Below are 21,182 nucleotides of genomic sequence, written 5' to 3' on the forward strand. Positions count from 1 at the left end.
AGTACCTCAATTTGGTTTCATACCATCATCAATTAACTGACTTATTGGTTTCTGGGCAAAAACTTCATCCAATCTGTCATATTTGTGTTCAGAAAATTTCATATTTGAAAATGGGACAGACTTTTTTAAATACAACTTTTCGTTTTGTTAAGCTTTCTGCTGTGGGCTTCCGCCTTCCTCTGCAACCGAAATCAAACTTCCAGCACCGTCTACAGTCTATAATTTATCTATTCGGCGTATACTGCTGCTTTCACATCAACAATGGAGTTACATCAGGTGGGACTTTTTTATGTTCACATCATCTTCAGGAGTCGACAAAGGTAAAATATGCTATAAATTATAGACTAGAGGATCCTCTTGCTTCTGGAAACACAGGAATGAGGAAAGCGAAGATAATGTCATTTTCCCATTAACATAATTATTCCGAGACTTTTCGTCCCCAATTCTAATTTAGAAGATAAATTCACTGTGTAAATCTTATAAAGATCTGGTTAAACTCGTTTTCTAGACTGGCTCCTTTTATGTCTCTATGTAAGTGTAGTGTGGGAATTTTAGCATTTCCACTGCTGCAAATTGCAAAAACTTTATGCACCGGATTTTCTGCACAAACTTGATCTATAATAGTATAATAGGGTATAGGGTCACTAGACACTAACCCAATGTCCTTGAGAAAAGGCTGTAGAGCCTTTTAAAGTTTGATACCTGGAATCGCGATGTACCCCTTATCTCAATTCAGTTTTAGAGTTGAGACCCAATAGGAGATGCAAAATTACCGCAAAAGTCACATCATGGTAGGCCAACGATGGTTTGGAAATGCTTTGAATATCATGAAACGAGATATTTCAATTTTTCCGAAACACTCGTTATTTTGTGTGCCAAATTTTACCAACTTGGTATTACAGACTTTTAAATAAGTGTAAATAATGACTTACAACTAGCACTTTGAGTTACGGGGGACCCTGCAAATCAAGTCTGTGTAAAAAATCCGATGGCATAATGTTGTGTACTGATGAGAACTTAATTCTGTTAAAATTCCCATAGTTCTGAGGTCTGGCCTTGTTTCACAGTAACTTAGTTGTTTGTCATTAGTACCGTCGCGTTTTGCGTTGCTATTCGTTTATTACATGTCAATTTGTTCGTTCGTACCGTACGTTTGTTTTTTTATAATATGCGCGGTGAATAAATCTAGTGATGTGTTGATGCGCGTTCCATACATGACATCAGAAATTCTACCTCTGAAACATCTGATCACTGGCGTGACACTCATGACAGAGCCACCAAAATAAAAACTCAACTCTTAATAGAGTTACCCAGTCTTGAGCCTAGATCATAAATCACGCCGGACAGACAGATCAGAGAGCGAAATGGTAATTCTGTTTCTGGTCTGGAATAACAAGTACCTTACGAGACATATTTGAGAAAATTAAATACAAAAATCTTCTCTGATCAGCTGTTTCATCTTGTTAAAAATTTCTCTGGAGCCTTTGAAAGTTAGCCTCAACTTAACTTATAATCCTCCAGAGGGTATAGGAGACCGACAGTGTTTATTATCTTCCACTACTCCCGAAATTTCACCGCCGTAATTAAGGAAAATACGTGAAAAATAACGATGGTGACCTAAATTTTGGTAGTCCGTAAATATGGTGTTTTTTTCTTCGAAAAACCACCGACTTTCCGCGACTTTCGTACCATTTAAATATGTCTCGTAAGGTACATACAAACGTAGAAGCAAACAACTATGAATTATGACTTTCAAACTATATACCTTAGTGACACATTGACCCTACGATATCGATTTTGAGTTGTTTGTTAGTCAACAACAATTAATACATATACATAATAGCATGATGGGTGGTTTTATATAGATTTGTTGACACAATAATATAAGATGTTACTGGCCGTACAAATAACCTATTGACTAAACAATCGAGATATAAATGGTTTTGAGTTATATTAAGTATAATCTTTTCTGAATGTTAATTATGCGTGGAATGTACAGCTAAATGACGCATTATCTGTGCCATACATGGGACACTAAATTTAAACCAGTAATTTCTTTCAACACTTCTGACTTATCCTACCGGCTCGTATTTCAAAATAAATATCTTCCAATTAAGCTCATCAAAACACCGAACAAAGCTAGGAACCGCCCGGTTATCCGGCTTCAATATCCGGTTCCGGTCCGGTTTCAAAACATTTTGCCGGATCTACTGCTAGGCCTAAACAGCAAACATCATCGGTGTGGTTGTATTGCTCTTAGGAATGCGGAACTTATTAATTCAAATTTTCCGGCAAGATCCGGCACATTCCGGCAAGTTCCAGCAGCCTTATATTTGCCCTTCCTAACAACCGGTTCCGGTCCGGCAAAAATCCGGTCCGGCAGCCAAAAGCCCATTCCGGTCGGTTCCTAGAACAAACACACTAGGTCCGCCAATCGCCATACAGCAGATAGCGTAAATACTTTTTTTTCACTGTTAAACTATTCCTGTTATTGTCAATTTAATGTAATTCATTTCTTCGGCGCAATTTATCGACGTGGTTTACTCAAATTATTAACGAGGTTACAATTGAATTATAGTATTCGAATATTCATTCTTAATAATGATATGTAATTGTATTAAATATGCATAATTGTATTTAAATCTTCGTCAGAGCAAGTTGTATGTGATTTAAAGATGTGTATATTGTTCCTTACAAAATAAGACGATTTCTTCATCGGAAAATTATATCATATTAAAATATGTATACTGTAGTGTTTAAATAAAATTCGTTTTACAATAATCGGCCATGATAATGTTCGCCTAGCAAAAAAATATCAACACGTAAAATAAAAACTAATAATAATTTTTGAAAGCATATTTGCAGCAGTTCAGAGCTATTCAAACGTGATAGCATTCTCCTACAAGTAGCAATCACTTAAGTAGCAGGATGATTTTTCTTTTTCGAGTGATTTAAGATCGTTAATCACTCCGATGTTATTCGGTTTTAAGTCGAAATTACAAAGGAAAAATAAAAATCATCTGGCTTCGTCATAAATACTATCGAGTCTGATATCTTTGGCTGTTAAGAGTATTTTAAAATCGGTACAAAGTTACCCCTTTATACCTTCATCATTTTGTTAAAAGTAATAATATTATCAAGATGTTTGTGAGAAAATTAAAAAATTATGCAATTTGAAGAGTTCAAAATATGATCAGTAAAAGGCACGTCAGTTTATCTATAACGGTTTTGATCAGTCTTTGATTAAAAAAAGCAAACCCGAATAAATATCAGGTCAAAATCATGAAAAAAGAATGCAAACTCAACCCCCTGAAAATCATTCAGTACACTATTTACAATGTAATGTTAACTAGCGATATATCCAAAAGGTGTTTATCGTAATAATGAGTGCTTAATTTAAACTGAGTTACAATTTTAAAAGCTAAACTACTAAATCCGCTATTCCCACTTAGATTATTAGCGATGCCTCAAAAAATAAACAGAGCTGAGATCAACCCCTGTCATTCCATACCAATCGAACATCGATGAGTACTTACTTCAGATGTTTTTAATCTATTTCAGTTGAAGAGCCTCTAATATAGAGAAAAAGCTGGAGGTGTAGTAGTCGGACACTTCCTTCACTGCGTCTCGTTTCACATTTCCACCAAACCCGATGAAAATATCCTGCAGGAATTGTGTTTATAGATAAAGTAATTTTTTTTTTTTTAATCAATAAACTTTCAAATTGTTATACAAATACATCATTTTATTTCAAAGAAAATATCGCCGAATGACCTTACATGCCTTGACAAGTGACCGAGTGGGCGAGTGTAAACAAAATAAGGGACACCGAAACACCAGTTGACCAGTAAACTGATCATAGCAATTACATCGGGCCCTAATAAATTCTAGTATTTATAAAACGCTTCGACAACAGAGATGAAAGAGAGAACAAACCGCGGGAGGACGAGCTTCAGCATCCGTCATGCCATCTCCGATCATTATCATTCTGCATAGTAAAACAGCTCATGGTACAATCAGTAAATAAACAATTGCATTATGTTATAAAATATTTTTATATATTACATATGTGTATTTAGAATAATTATACCGTTCATCACACAACGTTGTTACATGAGTAAATATTGTGGTTATAGGATCATTGCAGTCGACAAAAGTCACGCGATAATTTATTTCCAGGAATCAAGTTGAATCTATATAGTTCTCAGCTTACTTGTTGAACTTGAAGGAATCTTTCAGATACTGAAGGGCCCTTGCTTTGCCTCCATTCTCAGAGGTGAAGTTATTCTTGTCAAATCCGGCGTATTTTCCTGAAAAATCGGCGTTCAAAGAGAAATTAAGACAAATAGAATGAATCTATGTTGAAACATCGATAATCATTTGAAAACCAACCCGAGAATTTTTACATTCTTAATTAACAAAAACTTGAATAATTCCTTTAATACCTTCTTTGTCAAAAAGTATGGTATTTGCAATGACATGGTTTGGAGCAATTCCACATTTGGCAGCTTCAGGGACGATCAGACAGTCAAACCCTCCGGAAACTAGATAGATTTCAGTTCCTCTGCTTCTCAGAGCATCTACCAGTTCCCTGAAGTAATGAAACTAATTTTAAGGAATTATTTGTTCATCAAATCAGCATATCTTGAAAAGTATTGAAAAGTATTGTACCAGAGCAGCTTACTAATTTTAACGCAACAACTTTAAAAACATATGTACGGCAAAATCAGCTGATCTGAAGTAACTTGAGTGTCGGTGAATATCGAAGACAGTTGAACTGTTGAAAACATAAACTCAGCAACTAAATGGTCTGTTTCCAGAACACTCACTGAAATCCTGGAGTAATGCCAGGGGGCTTCATTTCGATCATCTCCTGGATCTGAAATTTGATGAAATCAGCTTATTGATTGTAATATTGAAAATGATCTTTACTAGCCAATGAGCCAAAGTGTCACATGAAAGAACTGAAATGACTTAGAAGGTTTATCACTTTGGCTTCCCACGCAGAAGGTCGTGAGTTTGAACCTCGCCAGAAACTATTTGTTTCAATTTTAGACCGTATATATTTTTACTATATTTACCAATTGAGCTGTGGGTTGTAATATTTCCAGCCTCTCTGTAAGGCACTCTCTGAATGACATATTACCACCCATAGCTTTCTTTGTCAAAGCTTTCACTTCCTCATGCTTTCCTGCGTATCTCGCCATCTCATCGATACCTTCGCAGGTCAACATCGTACTGCAAAAATGACATTGTCACAGTACATGTATATCACAAAATAGAATATGAAATATGTCACATTGTCATTAAACTGTGTTGGAACTTGGAAGCATTGTAAGATCATGATTATCGTTGAAAACAATATTTTGAAAAGATGGTGGAAACCAATCATGCGTTATGTCACCAAGTTGATTCTATAACTCCTAAACACGAAAGATAGGAACTAACCTGTCGACATCAAAGCAGACACAATCACAGTTCTGAAGAACGTGGAGAACATTGTTGGGGATTGTTTTCTTGGTGATTGGTACGATTTTGTCATGAGGTGCCATAATGTAGCGACTTTCAACTAGATAATAATAAATTTGGATTATGAGCCGATCAGTATGGAGTTTGGACTAGAAACAGCTAAATATTAATTACATTTCCGGTTCGCGCTTATAGAGGAGAAACTTTTAGGATGCAAAAGCTTGCAGGAAAGTTGATTCGCTTACACTTGTGGGAGAAGCATCATGAACGGGCGTTACCAGGTAACTGGCTATCCCGTGAATGGAAACTTCGTATTTTTTTAAAAATAATAAAATAAAAAACTTTTGAACATTCATCATTTATTGATTATGATTAACTAGGTAAATATGCGTTGAATATTGAATGGTCCCGTACCTGGTACGAATACCTGCCATTGAACCCTGAGATCCAAACCTAAGGACCAGGCATGTTCCCTAATTACTCGATATTAAATCTCAAGACCTTGTGGAGTGTGTCAAACCGTGTCTTAAAATAGCTGTGCATATTGTCTAATATGAACAGAGAGCAGAACGATAGATTGCATACATGCAGAACAATAAAATTATTCCAATCACTCGTTCCTATAATCCTATATTCAGCAATAATGACTTAGATCTGTGTATGGCAGTCATATGACCATATTTCTAATTATTGATTTTTTATATTATATAATTTTTTATATATAATTCAGACAATGAGCTACAACAGTAACATATGGGACACTAACTATCCAGCAAATGTTAGCTTTACATTGTACATCAATAATAAAAGCCCATCATCTCAATCGGTAACCCTAGTAGAGCCACAAAAATATGGATGAGCCTAAAGTTATTTTTATAACCAGCCAATTATGAGATGGTCAATCATTAATGTTTGATGATGCACATGTGTTTAATTCGATTAAACGCCCTGTATTATAACTACACTCCCAGCATTGGGGTGAAAAGGTGTGATTCAAAGGAAAATGTCTGATCTTACGTTAAAAACTGAAAAATTCACAACATTTTACAGAAAACTGAGATGTTGTGTAGGAACTGGAAAAATCGGGACTTCACATGTGCTGCAAAAATGTTCGTTTCTGATTGCTGAACAGTTTTCAGATACATAAAAGTTTCCTGAAAAGTTTTTGAAACTTTCCACTAAGAATCTTTTAAACCGGACTGGAACTCGATATTAAAGCCAGATATCTGGTCAGTTCCAAATTTCGGATAACAAGATATGGTGTAATGTGTGCAGCACTCAATATGTACTGTATCTATAAGAGCATATTTCGATCACAAGTGATCAAAATGGGTTTCCATACCCATTACTCAGTTCATAGGCAAAATTCAGAAGTAAACCAATAAATTGACTAGAGGCAAACTTTATAAAAAACATTCAATCAATAATGGAACAGACAACATTACAAATATAAATATACATTATGGAAATAATTAGAAGTTTCATATAATTGTCAAGCTCTCTAGATATAATTAATAATTAGGGCAACAGGCTAGGAGTAGCATAAATGTACGAAAAAGGAATGTAGTAGAAATGTCTCAAATATTATTTAAAACCTAAATCAGCTAAAATGAAATATATTCTAATATAAATACATACAAATTAAGTATTATTCTGTCTAACCCAAACTCCGTCATTATCCATCTTATAAATCATTGGTTCTTTATTTGGTCCAAACACCATGTTGCTATCCTTTGTTGCTATAAAAAGAAAGAAATTTCTCATATCTTGACAAAAGTAATGAGGTTCACAGTGCGGTGACGTGGAGCACCTTGACAAAAGAAAGTTATCTGGAGCTGAAGCTGCTCCTTGGTATCTGGGGTCCATTTCAAATTCAACATACGGAATTTCAATAAGGCATGTTTCTCTATCAAATATGTTGAAGTCCTGTGCAGAGTCCTGTCGAAGAAGACTTCTCAATTCTAATTCAGGTCCCCTGTAGTCAAAGATAACATTATGAAGTGATCTATCTTCCAGTCTAAAGGCAACGTCAGTCAATATTGGGAAAGATAGCTCATCACTGATTTTCGTGTTTAAATCTAATGTGCACCAGAGTTGAATGTTGAAATGTTTTTCAGACAGGTAGAAATATTCTAATAGACAAGAAGATATGGAATAAGAAGTCATTTTCTCCTCACTGAATCCACCAACAACATACAAAGACAATTCATGACCCATTCCACTAATCATGTTCTCAATTGTACTATCAACTGAGTTAGGGCTGTCTAAATGGGCTAAGGCAACTGAATCATTATCATGAATTACTACAATGTGGCATGTGGTGGCACCTGCTGTTCCAATCCATGTAATTTGGTCTGCTTTAGAAAAACTAACAGCACTATATTCACCCTGGCATACAAAGAGGAATGTTTACATATTCTTTTCTGTGTCATCTCATTTAGAAATGTGTCAACCTTTTGTTTAATAACACTGTTTGCGAGGAGTTCTTGCAGTAGTCTTTGTGGAGATGGATTAATTACTTCCTTTGCAAGCACTTCATTATCGATATTAACCACCATAACCTCTGTTAAGTTTCCTCTACTGGCTGATAAGAAAATATAATAAATTTAAATAAGAACAAACGTGTAATAAAAATACATATCAGATCACAAATCATTTAATGTTCATTTCGAATACAAAGTACTCTAAATTTGTTATTGACACTAGTTTTTTAATACTTTCAACACTACTATATAACAAATAATTTGAGGTATGGCACGTGTTGAAAGTATGTCGTGGCAATAAGTTGAAAAGCGATACACACACAAGCGATACACAGTTACTAGAGGAGTGTTCTATCCTTGATAGCTCTCTTCCCCTTCAAACCAAAACTATCAAAGGGTATCTGACCCATAAGTCAGAACTCTTCCGGTGGGTTGTCTTTATTGTTTTCTGTTGGAGTCTCGACTGTCTTACAAGTTTACAATCCTTACACAGCAACCCCTGACCTACTAAACTTAGCTACGCCTGATTCTCCTAAATCATCTATAACTTTCTCTCCCCAGAACACAGAGGGTACAAGGACCTACATAGCTGCTCCCAACATCATACAAAATGATTGTTGTAACCACTGTCAGGAGGGAGTTAATCCTGACTACAAAGTTCAGTGTTATGACTGTAAAAACTATTTCCATGCGGTAGGCTGCACAGATGATTCCTATTGTGTTAGTGCCCCATCTAGCTTCACTTCCCATTTGGGACCAGCTGTTTCTAACACCAAGTCCTATGAGAAAAGATTTGGCAGATTCTTGTTCTTTTGTAACCATTGTATTACAGTTAAAGAGGAGATGACAGAGCAAAGCACAGGGGGAGCTGCTAATGTTTACGTTGACAGAAAGATTGAGGAGTTAAAGCAGAATTTTGCTGAAGAACTGTCCGGTGTAAAAGAGATGCTTAAGGAAATCTTGCCAAGTAAGCAAAACAATGCTCTAGCAAAACCTCCAATGACTCCCTGCAACCCATGGGATGATTCTCAGAGGACTGAGAAACTTCGCAGCATGATTGTAATTAAGAATGATCAGAGTGGCAAACCAATTGATAAAAGTATGTTGGAAGAAAGCTGCATCAAGAATAAGATTAGTATTGTTAACACAATGAAGCTCAAATCTAATGATACTGCCGTTATTCTTAACTCTAGGTCTGAGGCAGAAACATTGCGTGAGAAGCTTAGCAAAGCTTCCCCCCAACATAGTACATCAACCGTAGCCACAAAGTTACCAAGAATAACAGTTGTTGGTCTTGAGCGTGATTACTTGAAGGAGGAAATAAAGGAAATGATAGTTAGTCAAAACCATGGAATAGATCTGCTCATCAATGATCCAGGTACCAGTATAGAAGACAAGAAAATTGATGTAGTAGCTATAGTACCCCTAAAGAATGACCAGAACTCCTTCAAAGCCATTGTTCGTGTCAGTAATCTTGTACGATCTGCAATTGCTAAACAAGGTGATAAGCTCTTTATTGGAACTCAGAGAGTTTGCAAAGTCTATGATAGCTTCTTTGTCCTCAGATGTTTTAACTGTCAATCATTTGGTCACCATAGCAAAAGTCACCAAGGTCATTGCAAAAGTGAACATGTCTGTGGCTTTTGTGCAGGAGCACATGAAACACGGACATGTGATCGCTCCGCTCCATTGTGTTGTTCAAACTGCAAGAAAGCTGGTAAGCATGGCAATGAGCTTCTACATGCAGCCTATGATCCTGTTTTGTGCCCCATATTCAAAGATTTGCAGGAGAAAGTTAAAAAGACCACCCCTTTTTACCAAAGCCACAACACGGACAGAAATCACTGAGCTGTCTGAAATTCTTCCTTTTCAATCCATGGTCACTTGTTAACAAAGTAAACGATATTATGTGCAACTTATCAGACAAAAGCATTGATATTGCTGCATTCTGTGAAACTTGGCTAACAGATGTTAACTGCCCCACCACTGCAATTATTAAGTCTTACGGTTACAGAATCATACATAATTTCAGGAAAGACAAAAAAGGTGGTGGAACTGCTTTGTTGTTTAGGGGAGAATACTCAATGTCTCAGTTCCAATGCTCTGCTACTTTCTCTACATTTGAGTACACAGCTGCATCAATCAAAACAGCAACAGGCACTAAGGTCATGTTTGTCTCTTTGTATCGACCTGGTTATCTCTCCTCTATCTTTCATCAGGAACTTGATTTACTTCTGTCAGCCATCACCATGAAGTGTGATTGTCTCGTCATTGCTGGGGACTTGAACATTCATTTTGAGAATAAGAATGACAAGCTTGTTAGGAAGACGCTTGACTTATTTCAGTCTTACGGATTTAATCATCATGTTAATGAACCAACCCATGTTGCTGGTGGATCACTAGACCAAATCTTCTGCTTCTCTATCAAGAATCAGCTTCAATGCAAGGTTTTGGTTGATAGTGTGAATAGGCATGGATCAGATCATTTTCCAGTCTATTGTGACTTCTCTTTGGAATTCGAAAAGAAATATTTTAAAGATATCACTTACAGAAATTTGAAGACTGTGGATGATGACCAATTTACCAGTGATCTCTTCGATATAGTAAACTTGATTGATCTTGGGAAAATTGGAACTACTGATATGAGTGCATCTGTTGCCAACTTGAACGACTTGTGTGCTGAACTCCTAGATGAGCATGCTCCAATAGTCTCCAAGAAGTTATCTGTTATTGATTCTGCACCTTGGTTTGATAATGAATACAGGGACTACAGAAAGCTGAGAAGAAAAGCCGAGGCAAAAACTCGTAAACCAACAGCAACGCTTGAAGATAAAATCATGTTTAGAGACATCAGCTCAGAATGTTCTAAAATGGCTGATCTGAAGAAGAAGGAGTACTTTAAGAATATGGTAGAAAACTCTAAAGGCAACCCAAGAACTTTGTGGCAGCTGGTCAATAGAAATTTAGACCGTAAACAATCTAATCCTCTGCCAGATTACACAGATGATCTTCCAAAGCTAGCAGCAGACTTTAACGCCTACTTTACATCTAAGATTGATAACATTAGGAAAGATATGGATCATGATCGGTTTACTCTTCCATCAGACTCTTCTGCTGAAGCTCCCGAATCCTACCACTGGTCTACCTTTGAACCTGTCACATTAGATGAGCTAAAGGAAATCATTGACGAGTTTGGTATCAAATGTTCACCTTCTGACATCTTACCTACTACACTGCTTAAAGAGAACATCAGCATTCTGCTACCATTACTTCTACAGATTGTTAATGCATCCTTATCTCAAGGTTCAATGGACGGAGTCAAACTTGCTGATATTGTTCCCCTCCTGAAAAGTAACTCTCTTGATCCTAATGTCTTGAAAAACTTTCGCCCTGTCTCAAACCTCACTTTCCTTGGGAAGCTAATCGAGAGAGTGGTGTTAAAGCGCCTGCATACAAGAAGACCTTCAGCACAGAAACATTATTGATCAGAATATGGAATGATCTTCTAGTTGCATCAGATGAAAAGAGTGCTACAGTTGTCATGATGCTTGACCTATCGGCGGCGTTTGATACTGTAGACCATGATGTCTTACTGAACATTCTCATGAAGGAGATAGGACTAAGGGGCACTGTGTTAAAATGGTTTACTAGCTTTCTAAAAGGTCGTGCTCAGAGAATTCGACTTGGTTCTACTCTCTCTGAAGAAATAGTTATTAAGTTTGGTGTTCCTCAGGGCTCAGTTCTGGGACCTGTTCTGTTTAACCTTTATATCAGATCCATCTATAGATTTGTACAAGGAATGGACTTCACAATTTATGGGTATGCAGATGACCACCAGATCTTAAAGAGATTTAAACCCATCAACCAGTGCGAAACGTTACTCTCTAAGCTCAGGGGATGCTTTGCATCTATTAGAGCTTGGATGAAAAAATACTTTCTAGCAATGAATGACAGTAAAACACAGATAATGGTTTTTGGTCCTATGTCCGTCCTACGAGAGATCAATATAAAGGGAGTGAATTTTGGGAGTGACACAACTATTCGATTTGTGAGCACAGTTAAGAATCTTGGGATACATATGGACTCTGGGCTTACTATGAGCAACCATGTTGTTGAGTTGAAGAAGAAATGTTTCCTAACACTACGCAACCTCACTAAGATAAGGTTTCTGCTGACTACAAAACAGCTTAAGACAATTGTTAATAGCCTCGTTGTTTCTTGTTTGGACTACTGTAACGCCATGTTTTACGGCATCTCCAAGTACCTCATACATCAACTACAGCTTATTCAAAATGCCTGTGCAAAAGCAGTAACTGGAAAATATAAATTTGATCACCTAGGCGACGATCTTGATAAATTGCACTGGCTTAATATACCTAAAAGAGTGATTTTTAAAATATGTCTCCTATCTTTTAAGGCTATTAATGGAATAGCGCCACTGTACCTTCAAGATATGTTTAAGTATGCTCACCATGGACACACTGTTAGGCTCATAGTCCCTTATCGTTCAACCAAGGGTTTTGGTGATCGTAGTTTTAGTGTGGTTGGTCCACGAGTTTTTAATGCACTACCAGACTCAGTTAAACAATGTTATTCTGTTGAGGCGTTTAAGTCCGCACTGAAGACTTATTTGTTTACTTTATCTGACACTGAGGTAGCAAAAATGTTTTATTAATAATTTTAACCCTCTCTTTGACTTATCTAAATTATATTAGCTTTTTGGAAGTTTTATGAACGAATTTATACATAGAACTTTATTTTGCTTTTGATATATAGTTTTAAAAGTATTTTTGTAAACTAGTTGTAGTGACACTGCTGAGTAAAAGTGTACGCTTAATAGTGGTGTTTTTAAATTTCAATTTTAATTTAATTAATTTAGTATAGCACAACTCGTATAGCACATGGCAGGCGCTTTTGGTTATTTTCCAGCTGTTCTCACCATAATCTCCTACCCATCATGTGCAGGGATATCCTAGGCAAATCCAAATTTCAAACTTTAACCAAACATCTCATAAAGGTTCTTCGACCAGTGTGTACATGTCCAGGTAACACAAAGCTACTGTTATAAAATAGAACTGTTGAAGGTGTAAGCACCAAGTCAGAAAATAGATATGAAAAAGAAACAAAGAAGGGACGCCTGGAGTATTTTAACGGATCACGGTATCAGTTCGCTCCTACTAAATCGCTCGCCCAAATTTTAAGAACATTCTTGAGAAAAGGCCCTTTAGGTATGAAATTGATCTGAATCGGTGTATTTTTGGACGCTGATTCCGAATCACCCCCCAAGATGTAGGGTGAAAATGCTTCCCTGGAGAGTTATGGTATATGGGCAAAAAACCGTTTTGGTCACTTGACAGGCTAGTAAAACATGAATTCGATTGTTTAGGGCTCGGGCTAGAGTTAGGGTTGTGGTATAGGTAAGGGTTATGGATAGCTTCGGGGTTCTGGTTAGGGTTAGGGTTGGGATTAAGGTTTATGTAAAACAATTTTGGACGGCTGCAAAACCATAAAAACCAGAGTCATACGTGAAATTTTTGGGCGAGCGAATTAGTGAGAGCCGTATCAGTTTGATGAACATAACAGCCTTGCTACTTGTCATACGTTGTATGACCCGCCGCGCACGAAGTGCACGGCTCCCCCTGTATCGTCACCATAGTAAAACGACCGTGGGGGTCGCAACGTGATACAACTTGCTTCAACATCGACTACAATCGCCCTTAATTTGTTGTCATACGTTGTATGACCCGCCGCGCACGAGTGCGCGGCCCCCTGTATCGTAGTGAAACGACCATGGGGGTCACGTTAACGGGTGATACTGGTAAAATATTTGTTCCATATATTCGTTCCATATATTCCATATATTCCAGGACCGTCGACGAGTCCAACTCGGGTCACGACGTGATTAAAAATTGATGGAGCTAATATAAATAGCATTAAACCAATGTATATTCCAGTTTAACATTAAAAATAGAATAAAACGAAAACGTTCGAAGGGTCAAGACTCCTTTAATATTTTTTTAATCATTTAAAGTATTTAAAAACATATTAACTTGTATCGCAATGCACTACTGGGCCGCGCCGCGCATCAAATAATTCTTCTCGCAACCACTTCGGTAGATCGGCGAAATGCACCACTGAGCCTCACCGAGCTGCGAAGGATTGACATCGTGAATCAAGCTTGCAGTAGCGCGAGATCGCCGAAGGCGGCACAGGAGGCATATTCGACTTGTGAAACAAGCGCGTCACGCAGTACGCGTACTAGACACATGGCTATGCGAAGCTTTTATATTAATAATATAGTTTATACTTGTATCACGTTGCGACCCCCACGGTCGTTTCACTATGTAGCGTCTTCGACGCTACAGGGGGAGCCGCGCACTTCGTGCGCGGCGGGTCATACAACGTATGACAAGTTTATACAGTTTTTTTTAATGTTCAAAATTTAATTTGAATTTTTGTTTTAAAAATTAATTATTAACAAATAATTTGTAGGTTTATAACCTACCAAAACGCGCGCCGAGTTGGACTAACAAATATTTTACGTCACTTGTTTGGAAATTTTATTTGATAATAATTATCTATTTAATAAAATTTGTTTGTTTTCTTGCAAAGAACGTCGTCAATTTGAGCGCCGCGCGCATTTTTATGCTTGCGTTTTAAGCGTACTAAATTGATTAACGATGTGAACCCTTCCAGATCGTTGCTTTGCGAAGCAGAGCAACGAATAACGATCTCGTCAGATCTCATGTCATCAGATCTCGTCAGATCTCGTCAGATCTCATCAAATCTCGTCAGATCGTCAGATCGTTCGATTTCGTCAGATCGTTCGATGCGAAGCAAGAATGCTAGTTGAAGCGGCGCGTTGAAGCGGCGAAGTCCTCCAACGTACTAATAATTGTTAATTATAATTTTACAGTCTGCACTCTCTGACCCTGTATCACCCTGTATTCTCTTCGACGCATTTTTGTAAAAGGTTTATATTCTACTTCTAGTCACTCCCTTGCTACTCCAAGTCCCCTAAGATATTTGGTAGAAAGGTCCTGCTAGTTATATAGGAAAGAAAATTTTTTTTTAGGAAAGAAAAATTTTTATTTACCACAAATAATCAATACATAACGTTATATTCATAAATAAATTCAAATTTCAATTTCAAACACATATACAGTACGCCGCGCACACAGCCACAATTTAAAATTGTTCAGAAATTCTTAGGTCAGCTGTAGGCGCCGCGCACAGGATCTATTTAATTGATATCTTACAATTACGTGTCACATTTCTTAATTACTAGAGCCAAAATTTCAGAAGCAAAATAATTTAAAAGATATTTCTGTCGTTCACGCAGTACAGGCCGTGAGCACTGCGATCTAATTGATATAATAATGGAGAGATTCCAATATAAAATATATTTTTGTTTGCTTTAATTGATACTGAATAAAATTGTTGTTTTATCGATTGATTTACCAGTTGACTTGCATATGCACTTGTGCCATGTGGAAAACAATAGTGCACTATTGTTTTCCACATGGCAGTCAAATAACAATTGTTTAAGAATTATTCTTGTGGCACTGTCATGCAAACAAAAAACAACCGTTCACGTTTCTTGGCTATATATAATGTACAAGAGACCTGCAGTTAAGTTTAACAGCCATATTATATCATTGATTATTGAAACACTGGGAAATTATGTCGACATTGTTAACAGAACTAACTATAGAATTGATCTTAAACAATAAGGCCTTCTCCATGGGCAGCGACCATCCCTTTAATATATAAAAGAGTTTCAGATGTTTGCCATTTTATTCCCGTCATAAGCCACTCTAAACATAGCTTACATTAAGTAAAATACAATTTTTATACAATTAAAATAAAGTTCACACTATTTTAAAATACCTCCCACTAGGGCTGACTGTAGCTGTGTAACATGTGAGCAATCCCTTGTAAACATCATTGTATTGAGACTTACAAGTTTTCTCATAGAATTGTTTAATTTAATTCAACTTAATCAATCGTATAATCGATCGTATGTCTTCTTCTGAATCGTTCAAATAACAATTTTTGTTTGTTTTGGAGTTGCTTTTTTAAAACATTACAAGTGGAAACAGTTGCAGTTGGGCGCCAACATGGAACGTAATGTCACTGAGTGAAAGTGAATGATCTGAGTGCGAGTAATTTGTCATCTCATTCATCAGTCTCACCGATGCTTTATTATATTGTCTACTCCATTTTTCCTTTACCCATGAACATTACTATAACAATTATGATTGAGGTTTTTGGCAGACATTCAACTTCCCATACTACTCAAGACAGGTCCTAAGAACAAGTGCAATGTCGTCGCGCATTTTGCTTTTTTCCTCAAAGCATCAGTACATAAGATGAGATGCTAAATTTGACACCTGAAACTTAAAAAATAGTCAGTTAAATCATTCGTGAGTCCCAGTGGAAAACAAGTCATAGTGCTATCACTCAAGTTTTCTCAGCGTTTCTAAAAAGTTACTGATATAATACTAAAGCTAAGGTTACTATACTAAGGCATTTGCTTTTTCAGCAGTTTTTTATGGTTATAGTGGATTGCCATGCTCATCTTAGTGATGGAGGATTTGATGAAGATATATATGATCTAATGGCTGACCTTCAAAGGGAAAACATTTTTGTTGTTGCAGTTGGAATGGATTACACTGACTTTCAGAAAGTTATTGATATTTCAAATGTTAATCATAGTTGTGTTGGGTTTGGGTTGGGACTCCATCCTATTCAGCAGGGAACACTTGATGTAGGTACTTCACAGCCAATGTGACACCACATCATTATACATATAACTTTGCACTTATTTTATCTATAATGTCTTTAAAGTTAAAGGTTTTATTACTGATCATTTACATTATTATTTTGCAGAAGCTCTATATATTAAATTTATAATATTGAAAATTTCAGAAGAGACCCCTGTCTGTTGAGGATACAGACCAATTTTCAGAATGGTTAGAAAAATATGCTTTATCTGCTGTCTGTCTTGGTGAATGTGGCTTGGATTTTTCTAGATGGCTTTGTCCCACTTCTATTGAGAGAGATATGCAGAGAAATGCACTTGTGAAACAGGTCACATTAAAACAGAAAATGTTAAGAATGAAAAGCATTTCATTTTTCAATTGATTACTTTGATATTAATTAAGTTGTTCATATTTACTTTATAATTTATGACACGTAATTTAAGATTGTATTAACAATTCTAATGCGCCTGATGTTCATCAAGACGTTCTAACCATCTCAGATCGAATTGTCTAAGAAGTATGATTTGCCTTTAAATCTTCACTCGCGATCTGCTGGAAAACCACTGTTAGATGTTCTAAAACAACAGAATGTAAGGGGAGCCCTCCTTCATGCATTCGATGGCGGAAAAAAGGTTAAATTGTGTTATAAATAGCTTACTGTTGCTGTTTTGTCAATAACATAGATGAACTGCTTTCACATGATTTTCATGTGGGTGTACCATTTTAAATCCATCTCAAGTTTCGAACAGAAACATGGGCTGAACTATCTGAAATTTTAAGTCTTCCATGCTACAACGACTGTACCACCATTATGGCTACATACCACTCCCAATTACCAATCAGTTGTAATGAGACACCTTAGTTAAACTTCTTGATTGTTGACAATGTGTCAGATTTACCGGCTATTCATGTTGTACCTCCTCATACCCTTCTCCCTCAGTGTAACATATATATATAGTGTTGTAATGGTGTTTTCGTTTACATTGCTTTTGTATATTTTCTTCGTGCTGAACATTCGTAAAATTTTTGAGATGCTCACCCACCAATACCAAATTGCATAGTTGCAAGTTCAGATCTGTACTTGTAAAGCATCTAAAGCTACTGGCTAGATACTGTATGGCTGCTTGTTCGGTACATGGCTTATAGGGTTAAAGTATATAAGTAATCTGTAATATAGGAAATCACGCAGTTACACTTATTTCATTTGTATGTTGTACTACTTGTTCCTTTCTAAGGAGGGGAGTTTTCTAGAATACCCATTTGAAGGCCCGATTTCATAGGATTGGCTTATCTCCTTATCTGGTCTTCGACAATTAGCTTTTATCTACGGTAAAGGGCGGTTCTAATTTAAAATCATGATCTCATAGAAAATTAAACTTTCAATGGTTTCAACATGAAATATCATCTCATAATACATATAAATATTATCTCATAATACATGTATTGCCGTTTCGATTTCCTAGTATAGTTATCCTGGCGAGTTTGTACAATTTTGAAATCAGATATGGTTTATCGGTAAATCGCCATTTGATGTTGTAATTTTATTGTTGAAGTAATGGAGTTTGCACACTTTCCGTGTGCAATAAATATTGTTTGCTATTTGCCACCTATCCAATAGCAAGAGTCACAATATAACATGTCTCATGAGATTCTTGTGCATATAATAATAATAATGCCTGTCCATGTTGATAGTGATGTAATCCTCAGATTAATGTACAAGAATCATGATACAGTTCATGTTTTTGCTAGCAAATCATGTTTGCATTGGTTGGCGGGTTGCCAGTATTTCAATTAATTTACACATGACGAGCAGGATTTGATGACCTGCCTTTCAGGCTATCAAGCAGGGGGTCGAAGATGGTCACTATTTTTCGATAGCACCGTCACTTGTGCGGGACCCCTCCCAAAAGCAAGTAGCAACGAGTGTTCCACTTGACCGGATTGTTCTAGAGAGTGATTCTCCTGCACTCGGCCCGGTAAAAGGTCAGAGGAACACGCCACTTAATTTATTACAGACTGTTGATCATCTAGCAGACTTGTTGAGCTGCTCTAGGGAACAAATAGTTGAGATCACCACACAGAATGCGTTGAGACTCTTTCCTAAACTGAAAAATCATATTAAGTTATGATTTACCGATCATTCGGTTTAGTCTCAGGTAATAGTTATTCATTGTCGGTGTTTTAATCTTCCTAATTCTTTCTCAGTGATAGTTATTTAATGTATTTATGGTCGGGGTTTTAATTATCTTAATACTTTCTCATTTATTAGAATTTTAACGCTATTGCCTGCGTTTATATCGGTTATATAACCTGTTTTGTTTGCGAATATGCTTAATTTACCAGTGACTTAAAAGTATCAAGCACATTCCGTTTTCTAAACAAAGCACATTGTAAACTTAAAGCGATGCATCTGATTATGCTGGAGTCCTGCAGAGTTTAAACATTGTTAAGTTACTTGAATTATTAGATGTCAGGTACGGATTTCGAAACGAATTTATATTATATATTTCGGGTAAACGTTTTATGAACTGCAGTTGCCTTCTGAATATTTGATTTTGCTTTCAGACCTCAGAAACCTTATATTATTATAATGAAAAGGGCTACAGGGATTGGATACAATCTTGAGTATAATTTTGAATCAGACTAAGGTTGATATTTAGACAGTGGACATGTAACCTCCCTGGTAGAGAGAGAGCTGTCCGTGTACTTCCTTGTGAGTTACATCAGAAGTTCAGACTTGCTCGTAATATACATATATGTGTGGTGCCACTTGCCAGGTACGGTGTATCACTATAAGTTTCACAAAGGCACGAGATTACACTAGTTACACTGACATAATGTCTCCACTGAGTGAGATTTCCTGTTGAACACAGAAATTACATCATATGTAGCTAGCTGCTAGTCCCAGCCCTGTAGCTAGTCCCACTCCTGTAGCTAGTCCCACCCCTGTAGCTAGTCCCACCCCTGTAGCTAAACCCACCCCTGTAGCTAAACCCACCCCTGTTGCTAGTCCCACCCCTGTAGCTAGTACCACCCCTGTAGCTAGTACCACCCCGGCCCTGTAGCTAGTCCCACCCCTGTAGATAGTCCCACCCCTGTAGCTAAACCCACCCCTGTAGCTAGTCCCACCCCTGTAGCTAGTCCTACCCCTGTAGCTAGTCCCACCCCTGTAGCTAGTCCCACCCCTGTAGCTAAACCCACCCCTGTAGCTAGTCCCACCCCTGTAGCTAGTCCCACCCCTGTAGCTAGTCCCACCCCTGTAGCTAAACCCACCCCTGTAGCTAGTCCCACCCCTGTAGCTAGTCCTACCCCTGTAGCTAGTCCCACCCCTGTAGCTAGTCCCACCCCTGTAGCTAAACCCACCCCTGTAGCTAGTCCCACCCCTGTAGCTAGTCCTACCCCTGTAGCTAGTCCCACCCCTGTAGCTAAACCCACCCCTGTAGCTAGTCCCACCCCTGTAGCTAGTCCCACCCCTGTAGCTAAACCCACCCCTGTAGCTAGTCCCACCCCTGTAGCTAGTCCCACCCCTGTAGCTAGTCCCACCCCTGTAGCTAGTCCCACCCCTGTAGCTAAACACACCCCTGTAGCTAGTCCCACCCCTGTAGCTAGTCCCACCCCTGTAGTAAAGTTAAAAAGAATTCGAAATCAGGATCACTAAAATGACTGTATAATTTATATAAGTAAGTTGGTTTTGTAGTATTACTAGTCCAACATTTAGGACATGTGATCATTTTAGGAAACTTCCGCCCTTGTGTCATATGATCGACCTCCGCCCTCTCGACTTCCGCCCTCGAGTCCAACCTTTTAGGAAACTTCCGCCCTTGAGTCCTACGCCCTTTGGTCTTCCGTCCTCGCGACTTCCGCCCTCGCGACCGATTCCCATAGCTAGTACCACCCCTGTAGCTAGTACTACCCCTGTAGCGACTCCCACCGCTGCAGTAGCTCTCACCACTGTTAGTCAGTAGTCTCGCCCCAGCTAGACACACTACATAATGCCCTACATAATGCACTACATAATGCCCTACATAATGGTGTTTACAATCCCTGGTGCAGATCCACCGCTGATTGGCAGTGAGGCACGTCTTGCTTTTTGCTTAACATATAACGTAGTTTTATGATCTGATTCTACTTGTTGGCCAGACATGATCTCTTGTTTTGCTTTATACAAGCAACTTGATGAGGGACTACAGCTATATAGCTAGAGGGGCTGTATTGCTAGAATGCAATCTCTGTGTTGTTTTCAGATTCATGTGACTGCGGGAAACCCTTCTCCTGCCTCCATACCGTTTAAGTTGAATTACTAATTGAAACTTTAAAGTCTTTAAAGTATTGTCTTTTGAAATTTGTTGAAACTGCATATAATATTAAAGTTAAAGGTAAATACCATCGTGTTCTATGAACTACCTGACACTAAATCACTGCTCGCTCTATTACGCAGATTAATTTGTCGGAAACACTAAAGAAT

At 37.6% G+C, this 21,182-nt stretch overlaps 2 protein-coding genes across 3 annotated transcripts in view; one reads left to right on the plus strand and one right to left on the minus strand.

The window, feature by feature from the left end:
- Positions 1–3,448: 3,448 nt before the first annotated feature.
- Positions 3,449–5,582, minus strand: LOC134826508 (phosphoserine phosphatase-like). 2 transcript variants are annotated; one of them, XM_063838892.1, is made up of 7 exons: positions 5,449–5,582; positions 5,082–5,238; positions 4,830–4,879; positions 4,446–4,591; positions 4,214–4,310; positions 3,937–3,988; positions 3,449–3,663 (listed from the first exon to the last, which is right to left on the minus strand). In XM_063838892.1, the coding sequence occupies exons 1-7, from the start codon at positions 5,550–5,552 to the stop codon at positions 3,553–3,555; spliced, it is 717 nt and encodes a 238-aa protein (XP_063694962.1). In that variant the 5' UTR covers positions 5,553–5,582; the 3' UTR covers positions 3,449–3,552. The 2 variants fall into 2 exon arrangements, with proteins under 2 accessions (XP_063694962.1, XP_063694963.1); XM_063838893.1 differs by lacking the exon at positions 3,937–3,988.
- A 2,612-nt stretch (positions 5,583–8,194) lies between these two features.
- The window catches only part of LOC134811628 (uncharacterized WD repeat-containing protein alr3466-like), a 67,222-nt gene continuing 54,234 nt past the window's right edge, over positions 8,195–21,182 (plus strand). The window contains exon 1 of the mRNA XM_063818624.1: positions 8,195–8,218. The gene's annotated coding sequence lies outside the window, so the exon portion shown is untranslated. The remainder of the gene's footprint in view (positions 8,219–21,182) is intronic.

The sequence above is a fragment of the Bolinopsis microptera genome, chromosome 2 (assembly GCF_026151205.1).
Source record: "Bolinopsis microptera isolate Bmic1 chromosome 2, MBARI_Bmic_1.0, whole genome shotgun sequence".
In the NCBI taxonomy this organism is placed as follows: Eukaryota; Metazoa; Ctenophora; class Tentaculata; order Lobata; family Bolinopsidae; genus Bolinopsis; species Bolinopsis microptera.